The 18,682-nt window shown below is 40.4% G+C and overlaps 1 protein-coding gene across 2 annotated transcripts in view; it reads left to right on the top strand.

The window, feature by feature from the left end:
• CRYBG1 (crystallin beta-gamma domain containing 1) overlaps nt 1–18,682 on the top strand; it is a 97,771-nt gene that overhangs the window by 14,589 nt on the left and 64,500 nt on the right. Inside the window, exons 1-2 of one of the 2 annotated variants that reach the window (XM_064508845.1) lie at nt 17,939–17,961; nt 18,055–18,184. In XM_064508845.1, the coding sequence (XP_064364915.1) occupies nt 17,954–17,961; nt 18,055–18,184 (138 nt within the window). In that variant the 5' untranslated portion in view covers nt 17,939–17,953. Of the gene's footprint in view, nt 1–17,938; nt 17,962–18,054; nt 18,185–18,682 lie in introns of those variants that run through there. The other variant, XM_064508846.1, reaches the window with a different exon arrangement.

Consider the following 18,682-nt stretch of genomic DNA (forward strand, 5'->3'; position numbering starts at 1 on the left):
AAGAACCCAGGATATTTCAAGGCATCTGAGCAGCAGGTAACACTGACTAATGCTCCAGGAACTTAAAATTGGCTTGCTGAGGGTATACGGTTCCCATGATGTCCCTGCTGCCGTTGGCACCGAGGCTCAAGGCACTCTGGAGGAAGGGTGTTCCCTTTCTCTATGACTCCTCATCATTTGCTGGGTTCTAGGAGGATGTGTTGGGTAAGGATTGTTCTGCAACAATCCTGTTTCTTATCCTGTTTTCCCAAGCATATATAATTAGCCTGGGACTTTGTCTCTGATGTAGTCCAGATAGACCTTGCAATGTCCAGTCAGATCCTTCCTGTCAATACTGGAGAACAGGATTTACCCAGATGGGAATCTATCTTCTGTGTGTTCCCACAGGAAGGTCAGAGCTTCATTTTTGGACAGATGATGAAGGCTGCCATATGACCCCTGGTTTCCAATTCTCTGGCTGTAAATATTCTCTGTCTTTGCCGATGTCAGTGGGTCCTGGAAAGAAAAGGTAATTCTTGAGACAGACTGATGGCTGAAGGGTCCCTCATTCTGCCACATCTGGAATACTGTGTCCAATCCTGGGCTCCCAGTACAAGAAAGACATGGATTTACTGGAATGAGTGCAGCAAAGGGCCACAAAGATGATGCAGGGACTGGACCATCTCTCGTATGAGGGGAGACTGAGAGAGCTGGGACTGTTCAGCCTGGAGAAGAGAAGGCTCAGGGGGGATCTTATCAATGTGTATAAATACCTGAGGGAAGGTGTCAAGAGGGCCAGACTCCTCTCTATGGTGCGTGGTGACAGGATGAGAAGCAATGGGCACAAGGAGAAACACAGGAAATTCCACTTAAACACAAGAAAATACTTCTTCACTGTGAGAGTGGTCGAACACTGGAATAGCTTGTCCAGAGATACACAAAACCTGACTGGACACAGTCCTGGGCAAACTGCTCTAGATGACCCTGCTTGAGCAGGGGGGTTGGACCAGATGATCTCCAACCCCAACTATTCTGTGACTGGGCAACACTGTCCCCCCCACAAATGCCCTGAATCCACCCAGAAGCGGTCCCCAGGAAAAGAAGATGTTCCTAAGACAATTAATTATACAGTTCACAGATCCTGTTCCCGGCTCCTCCTCTCAAGGTGAAGTGACTGTCTATAGATGAGTGCCCTAAAAGTGAGTAGATTTCAGAGAGCCAAGGTCTAAGACGTGGTAGAGGTGGCAACATATCACCACATCAAAAAGCCAGCCAATATTGTTGGAAGTTCAACAAACAGCCTTGGGAAAAGTCTCTTTGCCTATAAACCAACAAATTCTGGATTTGCCAAAATGACAGAGGCTGCCAGGATTCCTGAAGTAGCACCTGCAGCATGACGTCCAGTCAAAAAATGTATTTAGCTTAGATTTTTAGAGTTCCAAAGTGAGTTTTACAATCGCACATTCATAAAATATTATGTGGTTTCTCAGAGCCTCCAGATTTGATGGTATATTCAGCAAAACTGTTCTTCAAGTCTCTCTTCTCCTAGTTCCTACCTGTGAGCTGACTGAATTATTCATGTTGGAGTGTGCCTATGGACAATCACTAATAGAGGAAAGGAATTTTTTAAGCATATATTATTTAGCTTCCTTGAAGATACATTATCCATAAGCACCTTCTGCAGCCTCTCCTTCTACAGATAAAGTGATATGGAATTTCATACTTTTGAGGAAACTGAAATTTGGCTGCATGCTCTGCGCTTTATGACCTTGGTGCAAAGAATATTAAGGTAGATAGAAAGAATGTCAAATGAATAGGTACTACTGCAAAAAAGGACATCAAGTTCAAGTACATGTGGTGTGTGCACTTGTATTGGAGCATGAATATAGCTCATACTGGTTTAACTATGGTATCTTCTTTTTTTTCTGTATGGAAGAATCACACAGGATTGAATTTAAACATCCTTTTTGCTTTACGTGAAAGAAATAGTGCAACATGATGGGGCAATAAATTGAAAACAGATCGATGTAATTTTATGCATGTTAACCAAAAAGTATACATTTCACAAATAGGCCTCTGAATGTAAGGAGTCTTCTGAGGAGTTGCTGTGATGGCATCCTAGCCCCACAGAAGGGATTGCACTTTTAGGTGCTCATCCACAGTTAGTGATTTGTTGTCATGTGAAGTATTATGTCAGTTTGTGGGCTGTCTTACTGAAAGGTCAGTGAAAGAATCACGATAGTCAGACGTGATGAGATTTACATGCATACATAGTCTGGAAGACTGATAAAAATAGAATTTCTGTGAGTGGAGATCAGAAAAGTCTCTATGAAACAGCCCAAGTTATCAAATAAAAGCTGAAGACATATTAACCTCTCCTTTTTAACTGTGACAGACTGTGTTGTTTTATATATGTTTAAAACCCATACAGAATCATTAATGACAGAATCACCAAATTACTCAAGGAAATTTAGGGTTGATTTTTAAAAAAACAGGGAAGAAGACATGACATTGCATTTTGACAACTCTTCAAATAAACTGCCTGGGGTGAACCTGGAGTCAAATGCTGCAGGTTAGGCTTAGAAAAATCCTGGGTAATTTTTACAAATTAGAACATTTGTAGTTAGTAAGCTTATAATAAGGAAAAATAAATTGTGGACTTCGGAGCTTACTGTGCATAATAAGGGCTTACTTGCATAGCAGAGACAGGCTTACTTGCATAGTAAGTATTATTGCCCAGTACTTATTTTGTTTCATAACTGTCCAGAGGAAATTTCTGCCACCCTCCCCCTGCTTCTTATTTATGAAGTAAATTGAATATAGTCTTTTAAATATTTTAATGAAATACAGTTTTGCTCATCTGATATTAATTATTCACTCCCTGTGACTTTTTCTTGTGTAATTTTCCTTTGTTCCTTGTATCTGTAAACTCAAATTTCTGAAAACTGCATGGTGAACTTAATCTGTTCTTGTTTGTTAATCCACATAACTGTGTTCAAACAAAGAACTGGACATGCTTTACCATGAAGTAACATTCCCTGTTGTCCTGCGTCATTACTTAGCTAGTAATGAAGTGCTGTGATTGATACATCTGTTTTCCTGGAGGTTACTAGAAATGCCATCAAGTTTGGGTGAGTGTTACGGACATCCTGTGATCTTGATTTGCAAGACCACAGAATGTTGTATATGTGTTCAACTTATTCATCAATGACCTGGATGAAGGGACAGAGTACCTCCTCAGCGAGTCTGCTGATGATACAAAACTGGGAGGAATGGCTAATAAACCAAGGGGCTGCGCTACCATTCAGAGGGGCCTTGACGGGCTGGAGAGATGGGCAGAGAGGAACTTCATGAAGTTCAATAAAGGGAAGTGCAGAGTCCTGCACTTAGGGAGGAATAACCCCAGGCACCAGTACAGGCTACGGGCTGACCTGAAAGCAGCTCTCTGGAGAAGGATCTGGGAGTGCTGGTGGACAGTAAGTTGACCATTAGCCAGCAATGTGCCCTTGTGGCCAAAAAAGTCAATGGTAGCCTGGGGTGCATTGAGAAGAGTGTTGCCAGCAGGTCGAGGTAGGTGATCCTCCCCCTCTGCTCAGCCCTGGTGAGGCTGCATCTGGAGTACTGTGTCCAGTGCTGGGCTCCCCAAGACGTGAGCTGGTGTGGAGCTACTGGAGAAAGTCCAGCAAAGGGCTACTAAGATGATTAATGGACTGGAGCATCTCTCATATGAGGAAAGACCAAGAGAGCTGGGCCTGTTCAGCCTGAAGAAGAGAAGACTGAGAGAGGATCTTATCAATGTGTGTAAGTATCTGAAGGGAGGGTGTAAAGAGGACAGGGCCAGACTCTTAGTGGTGCCCAGTGACAGGATGAAAGGCAACGGGCACAAGCGGAAACACAGGCAGTTCCACTTGAACACAAGAACACACTTCTTCACTGTGAGGGGGGGTTAAACACTGGAACAGGTTGCCCAGAGAGGTTATGGGTCTCCATCCTTGTTGATATTCAAACCTGACTGGACACAATCCTGGGCAATGTCCTCTAGGTGACTCTGCTTGAGCATGGGGGTTAGACTACATGATCTCCAGAGGTCCCTTCCAACCTCAGCCATTTTGTGATTCTGCGATTCCATATAATTCCTTAGAGCTTGCTCCCATGCTATTAGTTGGCTTTGATGTTCACACCTACTGTCAACACCTCCCACCACAGATCTTCCCATCATACGTTGGGTCTTTGTGCTGAAATATCTGATAAAGCACCTCCTGGTCTGAAACTGTTATGATAATTGCAAATGTTTCACCATAATTGTCTCCTCCCTTCCCACTTATTGGACATACCCGCTTTTTGGGACATGACCTGCCACAGCGAGACTCTGGAGATTCTCAGTGCAATTACAGTGCAAACAGTACTAGATTTTACCTGTTATACCCTCTTTTTCTTGTTTTTACTACTGTTTACCTACTGATTAGACTTCATTGCTTAATATTTGGGTCTGAGTTTTTATTTGGAGCCTACTTAGCATATATGCAACTGAAAATAACAAATTGCAAAAGCTGGAATCAGTACAGGCAGTTTTTTTAAAGTTTAAAGAAATTCATTTTTCCTAAAACTATTCTCCAATTCCTCCAAGACTAAGAAATACACAGTTAAAAAAATGATTCGAAGAGACCTCTTCTATTCATTCTTCATTCTCGCCTTTTTTTATTTTTCCTTTCTTAAAGTACCTTTCTCATCTTTCATACTTGCAGAAGTGTTTCACTTCTTCCACAATGATTTCCATGTATTTCATATATCTGAACACTCTATTTTCATCTGCCAGCAAAATCTTGTCTTTCTCAGTCCCTTCACAAATGCGCTAATTTTGGTTAGCTCTCCACCCCTGCTTTTATGCTGCTCCACTGTCCTTTAATCTAGACCAAATTACAGTTTAATAATGAAGGTGAGGTTTGAGGAGGAGAGGCAGTTCTCGTTTCAAAAGTTAGCTGTCAAACACAACTATTCAGTCATCCTGCACCTTCTGTTATTGTGGTCTATGGGTCAGGTCTATGGGTCAGGTCTTCTCATGCTTGTTTGTTTTCTTATACTTGTGTACAGACTGAGGCACAGAAATACCACTATACACAGCTTATAAAAACAAAGGTGAACTGAAGCTTTTCTTTGATAAAAACTGGATGCCTTTTTACTAGGCACTGGCAGAGCCTTTTTAACAAAAGTATTTTTCGAAGTGTCTGCCCAGGTTTCTGTAGCAAAACCACTTTTTGAGCCAACTCTTGAATATTTATGTAGTAAAGCATTGAAAGAAAATGACTGAAGACATAGCATTAGACTAAAAACAACACAAAGGGTAAAATAAAATCAATTTGTTTTTCTTCCTGTATTTATCTTTAGTTGAGGGCTCCCATCTTTTCTTCTGCATCACTGACGCTAAGTGCTTTTATTAACTTGTATTATGCCAGTTGACATGTACAGGTGTTTGCCTATGCTACTTTTTCACCTTTTATATTAGGAGACTGATACTGCATGTTAGCATATTATGTGACTTCTGATTGAACATTGATACTGGGAAAATAAAAGGTATTTGGGGTAATGCTTAAATTATTCAGGCCTATGTGATAAGTAAACTTTTCTTGAAAGAGTTGTAAAATGAAAGCTGTTAATTCTAGATTTTTGTGCTGAAATTTGTAAAGCTTGATAAGTAAAAATGTTTATTACCTCCATTGTCATTAGCTCGTGTGGCACATCTGTCACGGTGGAGAGTATTAGGCATGCTTGTGTAAGTACAGTTTGTACAACTAGAGCTTAGCCCAGAGATCGTGCACTGGGAACAATAGGGTCCTACTTACAGGGCCAGCTATTGTTGTTCTTAAGTTCCTAAAAATGTCTATTGCACTTGTTAGTGAGACTGAGTTACTAAGATGATGTTGGACTAGCTTTAATTAGTGAAACCAAGACTTCACTGTCTTGTTTCTATAGCTACTGGTTTTTCCTATTAATTAATGGAAACAATAATAGAAAATGATATGTTTCTTTTACTTCTTTACGTGTAAGATCTATAATAGGAGACACACAGACCAGGCTACAGTGCTACTTTTTGATGGAAACATAGCTCAAATCAAGTCTTTTAGAAGGATTATCTGTTTATGATGCTTCAGCAAAATCATATAATTTTATTTTGAAATCTATAATTTATCAGCTTACAAAATTTAGACAAAATGATCTACTTTGAAAATAAACTTTAAATATGTAGCAATTAATTGTCATCTTTAGATGTCTCCTCCTCTCCACTTATTGTGAAATAATAAGTATTATCTCATATGAAGAAAGACAAAAATGAAGTTCTGTATGATAGATAATAAAGTATCTCTTGACAGAGATTTCAAAGTCTCTGTCTTTTCAGGGAGAAACTGTGCAGCCCTAAAGTTCTGCTGCCAGGATAACTCTCTTTTAAAATGTATATTCTCCTATACATAGCAGCTTAGATATAATGCCTAGAACAGACATTCAGAACACTTGAAGGTCTGAGTTTGGAGACTGATTCCAAAGATTTTGAAATTGTCATTTGTTTCTTTGTGTATGTAATAAAATAAAAACATGTCCACTTTTTTCCCCCTTGCATAACCAATTAACAGAATATTGATTAGTTTAGTACTTGTTCTTGCTGTCTTTTGGAGATTGATTGCTTAGGGTTTTAAAAAAGGATCTATAGCTTCTTCTTTTGGGAGAAGGTTTTTCCAGGAAGGAGGGGTTATGTTACACTTTGAAAAAATCATTAAGACAAAGTACTCTTCAGTCTAAAACCCAGCACCAAAAATGTTTTGCCTCAAAATCCTGAGGACTTATCTGTGGGAGATTCTAATTTCTTAGTCCTTTCTGAGGACTAAGCTGAGGACTTTCTGAGCTGCCCCACCTGGGTCACAAATGACAAGATAAATGCCTTGTTAAACTGGTTCTAGCTCTTACAGGGTTGAAAGTAGGCAAATACAGAAATTAGAGTGGAAGGTTTTAGCAGGTAACTACAGAGCTGGTGGCAGATGACTCTGTAGGAAGCTATTGTAAATAGGACATTCTAGATGACTTAAGTCAGTCTTTGAACTGGCTCCAGGGCGACTTATATTTCATGTATAAAGTCTAAGACTCATAATGTATCTGTTCCAAATGATGCTTTAAGATAAAGTTTAATGTATGCACTATTTTAAAATTAAAATGTGATTGAAATTGTCGTAAAATTATTTTGTGTGATTTGAGATGTTTACTTAATTACTGTCTGTACTCAGCTGTCAACTAGACATCTTGTGCTGCCTACGACCTAGGTCCAAACTGAGCTACCTAACTTACTGAGCTAATAGGATGGTAGAAAATACTTTATTTCCAAAGGAACACCCAAAATCTTGCCATGCAGTGCCTTTATTTGCTTTTAAATGGCCACATGATCTTTTTATGACTAGAGGCTTTCAGGAACTTGCATACCGAAAGTACATGGAGTGTCACAATCATTGATTGTCACTTCGGCCCATGCCAGAATAATTCATTTCTTGATGACAGAGAACCGAAGCACGTCACTTACTGAGACATGCAAATGACTTCCTTCAGCAAACGCCATAGAGTTTACTCCTGCTAGGTACAGACCAAGGCATGTAGACAGCTTAGAGCTACGCAATGATATAGCTACAGGCTAGTAAGAGCAAGTTCACTCCCTTAAGTTTTTCTTCTTAATGCAGCTTCAAACACAACTGTAGTAATCTTGTAATTTTGTAGCTGAACTCTAATCAAAGTTAAGCAGGGCGATATCTACATTTGCTTGTCATGTAGAGAGGGAGCTTCCAGTAATGATGGATTTGACCCAATCAGAAGAGTAGGTGTGGTTGAAAGTTAACATTTTGGTGGAAAAATCAAACATGTTTTCACTCAAAACTGGAAGTGCATTGAGATAGCTACCTCTGCTCTGCCTGTTTGTTAAATCGAAGAGACAAGATACAGATATTTCTTTCATAAGCATGGTTAGAGGTCAGTATAAGAGGCAGGAATAAAAAGGTTGTCTTAATCAGCTTCCTCAAAGTTAAAAGCTTACTGTCTTAGTTTTTTCTTCAGATTTTTTTCCTGAGATAATTATAAGAGCTCATTATAAGAGCACATTGTTTTTATTCATTACAAGGAGTCTCTGCCTGCTTTCTTGTGTTCAGAACCGCTTGGCAGGCTCCATCCCAGACATTTAATATAATTAACTTGAAGGTGTTTCCTGCTCAGGAGGTATTTAAGCATCCTAGGATGAACAAGCGTTGGGGCTGGAAGATGAGCTGTTCATAACCAATAGTTGAAGGCCTTGTAGTGTAGTAATCCAGAAGAGAGCTGTTAATAAGCAATGTGGAAGTAAGTGTAAAAAAATTGTAGCAAAATGTTAATTATTTTAAATAACAAAATGTTACACAACATAAAATGGGCCATCAGTGTGCTGTTTAAATAAATATTTCTCTCTAGTTTGTCTACATCTTCTTTCCCAGGATCCTCTCATTCTCATTTCTCATTTTCCACTTTCTTCTGTTTTTCATATTCTTTCTTTTACCTTCCCTCATTGCCTGAAAGATCACTTTTGATTACTGTGGAGAAGAGAAAGAGGTGAAAGAGGGGGGGTGGTAAATGGATTTGACAAGTTGCAAAAATGCTTTCAGAAGACAACTTCCCGTTCCTCGAAAGATGAAGCGGAAGAGGCTGTGAAAGTCTGTGACCTTCTGGCTCTGTAGCAGTAGACGCAGAGATCTGGGTAGGCTGCCTTGCAGCAAGCTCATACCCAGGAGGAATCCTGACATCTGCTGTTACTTGCTCTGTAAGTTTGTCTTTGCTAAAAAGCCAGGATGGCTTCAAAGAAACACTTTTGAATGTGAATCGATGCTATGATGTCCGTCTGGGTTGGCAGAAAGCCTGTCTGGTGTGGAAGTATAAAGAAAGCCCATCCACATCCATGTATTTATTTTGATGTGTAAATTTAAATATCAGTATTCATTGCTCTCAGAAGAATTCAAGAACGAAGAGCGCTGATGATAATCTGTAGGGCTAGAGGATGTACTGTGAAATGGATGGCATCTCGTTTCGGTGCTGTGCTGGAGTCTGGGACAAAACCACTCCTTATGCCTCGCCTATGACCACAACTGGTTATTTATTGCTTGTGAACAGCCTTGTCACCTTCTCCATTGTTCTCCTGTTTAAAGGCTTAATAGTTTCCCCAAACTAATTTTTCTGCTGGACTCATGACTTGAAAAACTATGGGAAGTATGAAAATAGATTTTTAAAAGTTGTGACTTAAAATATTTCTTTGTTAAGGCATTTTACAATTATTTTTATAGACATAACTCTAAATACACATATAATATTAAGATTGTTTGCTCAAAGACATGGAAGTCACAAATCTAGCCCCTTGAACACATTCATAAATTGTTATTGAGTATTGTCGTCCTATTACTTTAAGACACAATTCGAACTTCACTCAGTTGTTCAGTATAGAAATGTGCAGACAATTTGAATGAGAGTAATTAGTGGTTTCGCAAACCAAAATTGTAAAATACTAGGATTTTTATGAAAATCTCTGCAGAAACATGTTTTTAGGTGAATAAGACAGTCCATATTAGTATATTTTGCAACAAAATTATCATTATTTGAAACCTAAAATTACACAGTCCATTATTAAGTCTGAAAACAACAAGACATCTCACATTACATGAGCATACTTATCTATTTTAATGTTTGCCTATTACTTCTAACTGAATACATCATTTTAATTCAACTTTCCATTCCCGGCATCAAAAAACAGTTGCTCAACCATTGCAATGAATTGTTCTTTTTTTCTACTTAAAGCTCAGTAAAAGCGTAATGGCCGCTTTTCAAAGCTAAATTTCCATGGCTACATTAACAACTGGTGCCTCTATTTATGGTGCCACTTCTTAAAAAAAAAAATTGTTTTTCTGTGGCATGCTTGGAATTATTTTTTCGATTTCCTAAATGTTTAGACTGCTGATATTCAGAAAAGAATAGATTATATTAACGCAATCACAAATCCCCATTAAATATAAGCCACTGTTATTTTCTGAGAAGAAGGCAGCTCAGTACTTTCTTGCCAAAAGCCCTCATTTCAGTGAGCCTTAGCATAACAGATGCGAATGTAAAACGGCTGGTACCCCGCTGGCTGGTTGTCTTTGTTCTCGATTGTGTGCTGATTTGGCTCAAGAAACCAACTCCGTTTAGGAGAGTGCCTCTACTGTAATTGCAGGGTGCGGTTTAGGAAGATTGTGATAAACAGATAAATCGAGGAGAAGGCTTTACGCAGCACCAGCCGACTCTCGCACATCTGCACGCACCTAAGTCGTTCGGCCCCTTCCTCCCTCCTCCGCGCAGTGGTGCGAGCCTTGTTGTTAAGGATTAAAGGCTTTTTCTCTTTGCTGCTGGAATTGCCCTGTATTTGGCGATGCCTAGCTAAATTGGACTTCTTCAAAGGGGGACTTTAGTCTAAGGTAGATTATTGCACACAGCAAACTTTAAAGAGCAAAGAGTACAAACTTCTGCTGAATTTTTCCAACTATCAGTTTGAACAAAATGCTAATATGCACATAAAAGACCAGGGGAAAAAATGGTGCAGTAGTGAGTCTGTATGTTCAGAAGCATTTTCATATCCCTGAATTTGTAAATAGCTTTCTGTATCTCTTGATGGAGTCACAGAAAGCAGCAAAATTATGCGATAAGGTGATATTTCTGTTCTCCTGGTGAGTCAATACGAACAAAAGAAGAAAGGCATCATGTGTTTAAAGAAATGAGTGATGCTGGCTTTCTGTCTCCTTAGTCAAACTGCTTCACCTTGTTCTTTGAGCTTCTTACTATATAAAATGAGATACTAACTTTGTTAGACAAGTGAATGTGATGATTATTGTTTATACAGTGCTTTAAAGCTAGGCCAGGGTATAAATATCAAGATTAGCTTTACACTAGTAAGAATAAAGTGAGATACATTAGTGGAGCATAGTTACAAATGATCTCGGGGGTGAGGATGGTAGTAGTGTGTATTTGTTCATTGCCCAGCAAAACTGGAATCTGACCTTGCTTGGCGGTCTTTGGATGCTACCGTAATGTCCAGCATGACTGCTCTGTTTAATTAATGCACAGTATAAAAGTTCATTGTATATCTTCTCTGTCAGGTCTGTCACTTACATGTGAGATGCTCTCAAAAATTCTCTGTACTTGTACCTATCGACTGCTCAAAGAATCAGGTTGCCACCCTGAGGCTCTTTTATACACATTTCATTTTATACGCATTTAATTTAACTTCATTTCTCCCCCAAATTACAGCAGCAAAATTACATTGGAAGATTTCCGGGATGTTTTGCAAAGCCAGTATTTAGTAAGAACATACCCCTGTGTAGCTGTGTGCCCAGCGCGATACACTGCACACAGCGTCGCGGAGAGGTCAGCGCAGGGCGAGGTGTCTGCAGGTGCCACCCAGTGGCCGCACGGCTATAGCGAGTCTTTCTGGCTCTTCACTTGATGGAAAAGGGAAGTGAGAGCTCAAGCAGGGTGTCTGGCGCTTAATATTTTAGTAATTTCTTGGAAATGATTTTTTTTTTTTTTTTTTTTTTTTTTGCAGAGGTCGCAATCACCACGTAACTAAAGGGGGTGGCAGCCTCTTGAAATGTAGTAGCCGACAAAGTTTGCTAAGTGGTCTTCCAATTAAAGGATAAAGAACTTAAGTTAATTCAAACCATTTCCAAGTAATAAAATTATAAAATACGGTCCTCCTTTGACATCAGGTTTTAGAAAGTGTATTAGTGTGTTCAAGTGTTTTTTTACCAAAACCAGTGTTATTTTTTGCTGTTGTTTTTAGATTGTGGGTTTTTTTCTTTCTGTGCAGACAAGAGCTAGAAGTGCAACTAAAGAAAGGCGATTTTCTCTGGTCGGTGTAAACTGACATTTGTCATAAATCTCCTAATTGTAATATGAATATAGAATGATAATCTGTGTAGTAGACATGAAAAGGGAAGAAAGTGGAGTTGGTGGGAAGACATTTATGATGCCAGCAAGCTACAACATTACATCTATTATAGTGACTAAGTTCCTCAGGTTAGATCGTTAGGAGACAAAAGAGTGAAACAGTGATGAGCACCTGGCATAGGCCTGAAGAAGATCAAGCTCTACACTACTGTTTGTGAAGATTTTAACTATCTATATAATGGCTGCATTTCTGTTGCACCTAAAAGCTGTATACACAAAGTTTCCAGATTTGAATGCACCTATTCTCAGTTTGAAGTGCCTGTATTGGGTTTATCTCCAGTCAAAGGTGGTGGTAAAGGTGGTGCAAAAATTTCTGTGACAAGTGGTCTTTTTTGATTTTGTAAAACAGAAAGGGGTTGCTTGGAATTAGAAACCAGAAGCTGCTTGAAATCACTGTACTAAAAAATGAGTCACACAGCAACACTGCGTATCCGTGTTAGAATTCGGGAAAACATGTTTTGAAGGACTAATGAGTGTACTATTTCCAACTGCATGCTGTTTGAAGCACAAGAAAGCCAGAAGCTTGAAACCATTCCAACTCCTGAGCAGTTGCTCAGAGCTTCAGCAAACTGCCAAATACAAACAAATATATTTAATAACCTGAAATTAATATATTGTACTGGGAAAGCAGTAAGACTGAAAAAACAAATACCTGTAGGTATGGCAGTGGACAACAAGTATGACAAGTTTGTGGAGTTACAGTGCTTCAGAAAAAGCTCTGTGCGGTCTTAGTCTGCATGTGTAAATGTATCGTGGAGGAAAGCAAAGAGGCAGTATACCTCTTCTTTGTGATTTTTGTTATCGTTAGGACCGGAACATTGCATCCAATTCTGGACCCAGCTTCGCTAGAGAGATGTTGTCAGAAGGAAGCAGTTGCAGAGGAGAACATGGGAATTAAGTTTATGAAAGGAAAGATTATGCTAAATAATGACCAAGTGAGAGATATAGCTAAAGTCTGCAAATATTTAAATTGTGTGAATTTGCTGAACAAAGAAAGGAATTATTTAGGCTGTCACAGTAAGACAGAATGGAGTAACTATAACAAAGGGTACTTTTAGGTCAGGTGTTAACCCTGTTATTAAGATGGATGACAAAACATTCCTAAATAATCCAGCAGGAATAAATCTGCCATGGCAAGGAGATGTGACCTAAGGTAGTTTAAACAGTAAAACTTTTCTATCTCTAGGATCAAGAAAGGTGGAGACAGAGAATAAATAAAAGGTGATTCGCTTGTGAATCTGAAATGTGGCCATTAGATGGCAGGGCTCTGATACGAGAGTGTGCATGCCTTCCCGTGGCTTGGTCAGGTCATGCTTCAGGGGACGGGATAATTTGAGCTGCTCAGTTTTCCTTTAGAAATTACCTCCGTGCAGCCTGGCATAAAGTCATACAGCAGCTGTGTCTCAAGCGCACATCCTTTCAGCCCACGGGCATGCTCCAACTTTTAGCTACTTCAGACGCTGCATAGGTAGGTAGGTACAAGAGGTGTTAAGTTATCTCAGGGTAACAAGCCACTTCGTACAGGAGCCAAAGTCGGCTGCAGTATGAACAACGCTGTAATGGAGGGAAAAGGAAAAGCCATAACCAGGGATTCAGTAATGGCGAGGGACTGGAAGGAGACGATGTAAATCCAGGAACTTGCTGCAGACGGTTCAGGAAGTCCACATACTGGTTTTGTGGAAAAGATGGCAGAAGGAATAACAAGCAGCAGCTTCATATGGAAAACTTCAGCCCAGAGCAAGCTGTTTGAAATGCTCAGACTATATTAAAACTACAACTACAGCAACCCAAATAACGTGCAATAAAAAGACTCCTTTAAAATGGAGTCTACACTGCTAAAGGATCTGCCCCAGGGAGCGATCCTTATATATGCATGCACACGTCCCACGATTACCTGCCTCTAGAGTGAACTGGCTATGTTTGCTCTGCACAGCACTTGACCTGGGTCTGATGTCCCTGTGGCTCTAAGACCATAATTATATTTGCGTGGCTTCGGTTCAAAGTGTCTGAAGTAATGCGAGGGCTGATTTGCTGCCTGCAAGACGGTTGTTTTTGCAGCATGATGCCAAAGGTACGCTGCATGCTGTGGGGTGCAGCGTGGGGCGAATGGGGAGTGTCCGAGGGCAACGGCCATCTGGATGGGTGCCGGGCAGGAGGAGCCACACTGGCGTTGCCTCGTCCTTGCTATCCAAATGGAGCCATCCACAGAATGGTCCATCCACAGAATGGTCCATCCACAAAGTCACGCCTGGGTTTTGGCAGGCTGGTTTCCTCCAGAGGAGGTTCCAGGAGCAAAGTGATCCATGTGCACCACAGGTGACAGGGGCACCAGGACTGGGGAATGGAGCAAGAACTAAATTATGTGGCAGTGTAGATGCACCCATCATAGTCAACAGCACCTGGATGGTGGGTGACCAGGGGGAAAGCCACCTCATTGCTCCTAATGTCGTTCTGGGTTTTGCAGTAAGTCTTCAGCACAGACACTTTGCTGAATACTTATTGGTCCCAGAGAAAAATTTAAATGCTGATACGGCACTGGGGGGGAAGGGGGCAAGGTGGGCAGAGGATCTGAAGAGACAAAATATCTTTCTGTTTTAATCAAGTTGCTCTTGTTCACACATGCTTGCTCTTTTTTTGAGACATGATCTCATCCCCCATGAAAGTGTTGACTAAAACCAGGAATTAATATGCAAGAATGATCTAGTGGGCACAGCTTGAAGACTGCTTTAAAAAATAGCAGAGTGTAGATGGATTTGAGGGCTGAATAAGATGGATTATGAGGAAAGCCATGGCTGTCAAATTGTAACACTGCCAGTTTAGTAAGCACTATTAATTTTAGATACATGGCAATATCCGCTTTCCTTCTTTTTCATTTTTTTTGTGAATTGCTAGGTTTTTGGTCCTACTTTAGTGTCTTCATGTATTTTTGTCTTCAGATTAATTCCCTTCAAAATGATTTGTAATTGTCTTAATATTTCGTTGTTGCTTTTTTTTAATAAAATAGCATTTGGTACACTACTAGGGAGTTATGCATAGATGGAAAAGAGTGGTGGGGCTATGGTGTGTGGTCTGCACCATGAAGAGATCATTTCTCATTTTAATTTCTATCTAAAGGTTTACGATTACTTTTCCAGTCAGTAGTTTTACTGTCTCTGTACTGGCAAACAGCAGACTATTTACCTGCAAAGCTTCTCCTCCCTCTTTTTAGTGCTTCACTCTATTCTAAAGCTTGGTAATTTTCAGGCCTTCTGCCTGCTCTTCCTTTGCTTCACTGTAGAATTAGTTATTATCTTCATTAGTTATATGAAAACATGCCAGACACTCACTGCTGTAGACCAGGAAATACATTCTGAGTGTTTTTGGCATAATTGGTCATACTATGTACTAGCCAAACATGCAACAAACAATAAACTAACTACTCAGTCTATCCTAAATATTCAACCCGCTGTTTTTCCTGATTTAAAAATTCTTACCTCCATCCTCTCCAAGTGCCTCAGACAGGAGAGGAGCCTTGCAAAATATCTGGGAGGGTTTCATCACTTTCCCGACTTGTTGCAAACACCGTCTTCCCCGGGGCCTTTGGGGCTGGGAAAGAGTGGCTGTGCTTACACAAACAGGTTCAGGTGAGGAAAGCGAGGGTGTGGGTTTGCAGTGCGTCAGCCGCTCTGCGCTAACTGTCCATCCGCGTGCCCTTGCCCCACGGTGAATTGCTCCGCTGCGATTCGGGGAGAGCTGCTTTGCAGCTACACGGCAATGGGAGGCTGGACTCGGGCAGTTGCCGCAAAGTCACTGCCACGCCAGGAGTTCACACCCTGGCTTGCCCTGTGGTAGCTGCTTGCATGCCCGTGCCTTGAGGCAGGACATGTACTGCAGCGTTTTCCTGGAAAACTGCCTGGGATCATAATTGAAAGCTTTTGGGAGACTGGTGATCTCAACGATTGGTAGCTTGTTGCGAGGAGAGACCCTTTCTCATATAATTTTAAATCATGTCAGAAAGAGGGCATCTTCTTTCCCACTTGGAAATCTGGAGTGCGCTGCTGGGTGTTCACCAGCGCGTCATCTTTGGCTTGAAACTTTTCATGCTTCTTTTGTCAGCTCCAGTTTTTGGCTTGAAATTGCATCATTTTAAAAAAAAGGTGTCAAGGGAAACAGTGGTGCTTCACCATACTCAGAACTGCTTCCTGGCTATAGTGCCGCCGATCTGGCAGTGCAGAAGAAGCTTGGCACCAGACGAATAGTGCCATTGCAAACACGGGCCTCTCAGACTGTTAGTGGCACCTCAACCCTTGGCCGCTCTTTCATCTGCTTCCTGCAGTGTGCCATGATTGTCTCCTTCTTCCCGGGACTTTTGCAGCAAGCCTTCCCAGCCTCCTGCTGATCCTATGTCACTTGTCCCACTGCACTGATAAAATCACTTGGTCACGGAGTTGATTGTCCTCCATATATTGTTGCTCTCTTGAGGAGTCTTACAGAGGCCTCCAGTGTATACGTCAGACAGAGCAGGATATGACAGAATCCTTCAGCATGAGATGACTAATTGCTTGATGCGGCTTTTGGGTTCTTTCCCACACAATGTGGAACCACCCCAAAGCAATCTCCATTGGCAGAGGCCTTATAGACAACAGGCAGAAAATGAAAATCAGGATGGACAACTTTAAGTCATCTATGGCTTAGAGAAGATAATTGGCCACTGAGAGCAGTGCATTTTATCCCTAAAAATCTCTGTCTTTCAAACTGGATTGAGTTCAGTGTAGGGCCACCAGGACAGTCAGTCAGGGGCTGGAGCACGTGCCCTGTGAGGAGAGGCCAAGGGAACAGCGCTTGGCCAGCCTGGGGAAGAGGCAGGTTCCCCCAGCACCTACAGGGGGGTCACCAAGAAGATGGAGCCCAGGCTTTTCAGTGCTGCATGGCGGGAGGACAAGAGGCAACAGGCAAAAATTGAAACCTCGGACTGGACATAAGGAGAAACTTTTTCGCCATTGCCCAGAGAGGTTGTGCGGTCTCTGTCCTTAGAGGTTTTCAAGACCTGACTGGACAAATATATCAGCAACCTGGTCTGATCCCATAGCTCACCCTGTTTTGGGCAGAGGATTAGATTAGAGACCTCCTGGGGTTCCTTCCAAACTGAATTGCCCTATAATTCTATGAAAAATATAGTTCAGTTTTGAAATAAAAACATTAAAATACTTGAATTAAAAAAAGCTGGATTTAAACAAATTGTTGAATATCCGAAGGACTAAATATAAAAAATGTCATTTTTTATCAACCTTCTTCATGAAACTTCATCTTTAGAGAATTCTGTATTCTTGCTCTTTTGATTTTTCAGACAGTGAAATGAAATCCGTTTTATACTATTGTATCTCATGAAGGATTCTAAGGAATAGGATGGTTGATGTTGATTTTTAGTATTTTATTTCTCTCCTAGGAGGGACTAAATGACATTTTCCAAATTCTTTGGATTCTTTGAAATTGACTAAGCAAAATTAGGTCCACTGAGCTTTACTGTGACTTGCTAAAAATCAATGTGTTGCGTTAAAGATTGTATACATTGTCATCGTGACAATATATTCCCCAAGAAATGAATTTTTGTCATGTTAATTCCACTGATTCTTTTTTGTGACAGCTTCCAGGAGGAAGGTGAGCAGAACGTGTGATGTAACATGGAATTGTAAATCCCCTATGTTGCAATCTGCTGTGTCGGTAAAGGTGGAGTGTCGTAAGATACTAAGAGTAATTTTTCTGCCTTCTGGCTCTGATGTGGTTATCCTGCTGAATATTGTATTCGGTTTCAGATGTTTTGTTATCAGGAAAAAGCTGGCAAGTTAGAATTTCAGATAGCTAAAGAAGCTGGGAAGAGTTATTGTCTAAATAAGAGCAGGGAATAGATTAGCTAAAAAAACCTATAAACTTCAGAAGTATTGGAGGCCTGGAACCACTACGACAGGAGTAAATGGCTTGGTGTGTGTATTTTCTCAGGAAATATGGTGGGTATTAGCTCAGAGTTTATTTCACTAGGATGTATTAACTGAACAATGTTTATTCTCCTTTCAGGTACTACGATATATCAGGCAGACGCTATGCTGTTCAAGATAGCCAAATACCATCAGTAATCTGTGCAGACTCTTATGTTCTTCCAGCAATATCAATGTCTACTGCCTCATTACCAGCAGCACTGAGAAAGGTAAGAGAAAATTAAATATGCATGTATACATTATATATATGCATGTACACATATATATGTATATCATAAAGACGATGACTTCTAAAAACAGAATTTAACACTAGGTATAATCGTAATCTTATTTTAAAAGACCTGTGTTTGAAGTATTGGAAAATTTTCAAGTGATTGTCATATACGGAAGTAAAGAAGGTACATAATGAATATGGCATGAGCTGCCAACAAAGGAAATGGCTCAAAGAGATCTTCCACTTGCATTCACAAACCATATGGCTTTTTCCTTTTGTTCATAAAATATATATAAGCCAAAAAAATAAAATAAACAGTATTTACACTTCTACAAGCTTCTCACTTACCCCGTACTGTTTTCTATGTTAAGTTTTATTCCAGAGGAGAAGTGGCTATGCATTTGTTTTCTAATGTTCATTTACCTCATATAGTGTTACTCATTTGCTTGGCAGCAGCATTATTGCATGGAAGCAAGCTAGGGAAAATGCTAAT

Source organism: Dromaius novaehollandiae, chromosome 3, assembly GCF_036370855.1.
Source record: "Dromaius novaehollandiae isolate bDroNov1 chromosome 3, bDroNov1.hap1, whole genome shotgun sequence".
Lineage (NCBI taxonomy): Eukaryota > Metazoa > Chordata > Aves > Casuariiformes > Dromaiidae > Dromaius > Dromaius novaehollandiae.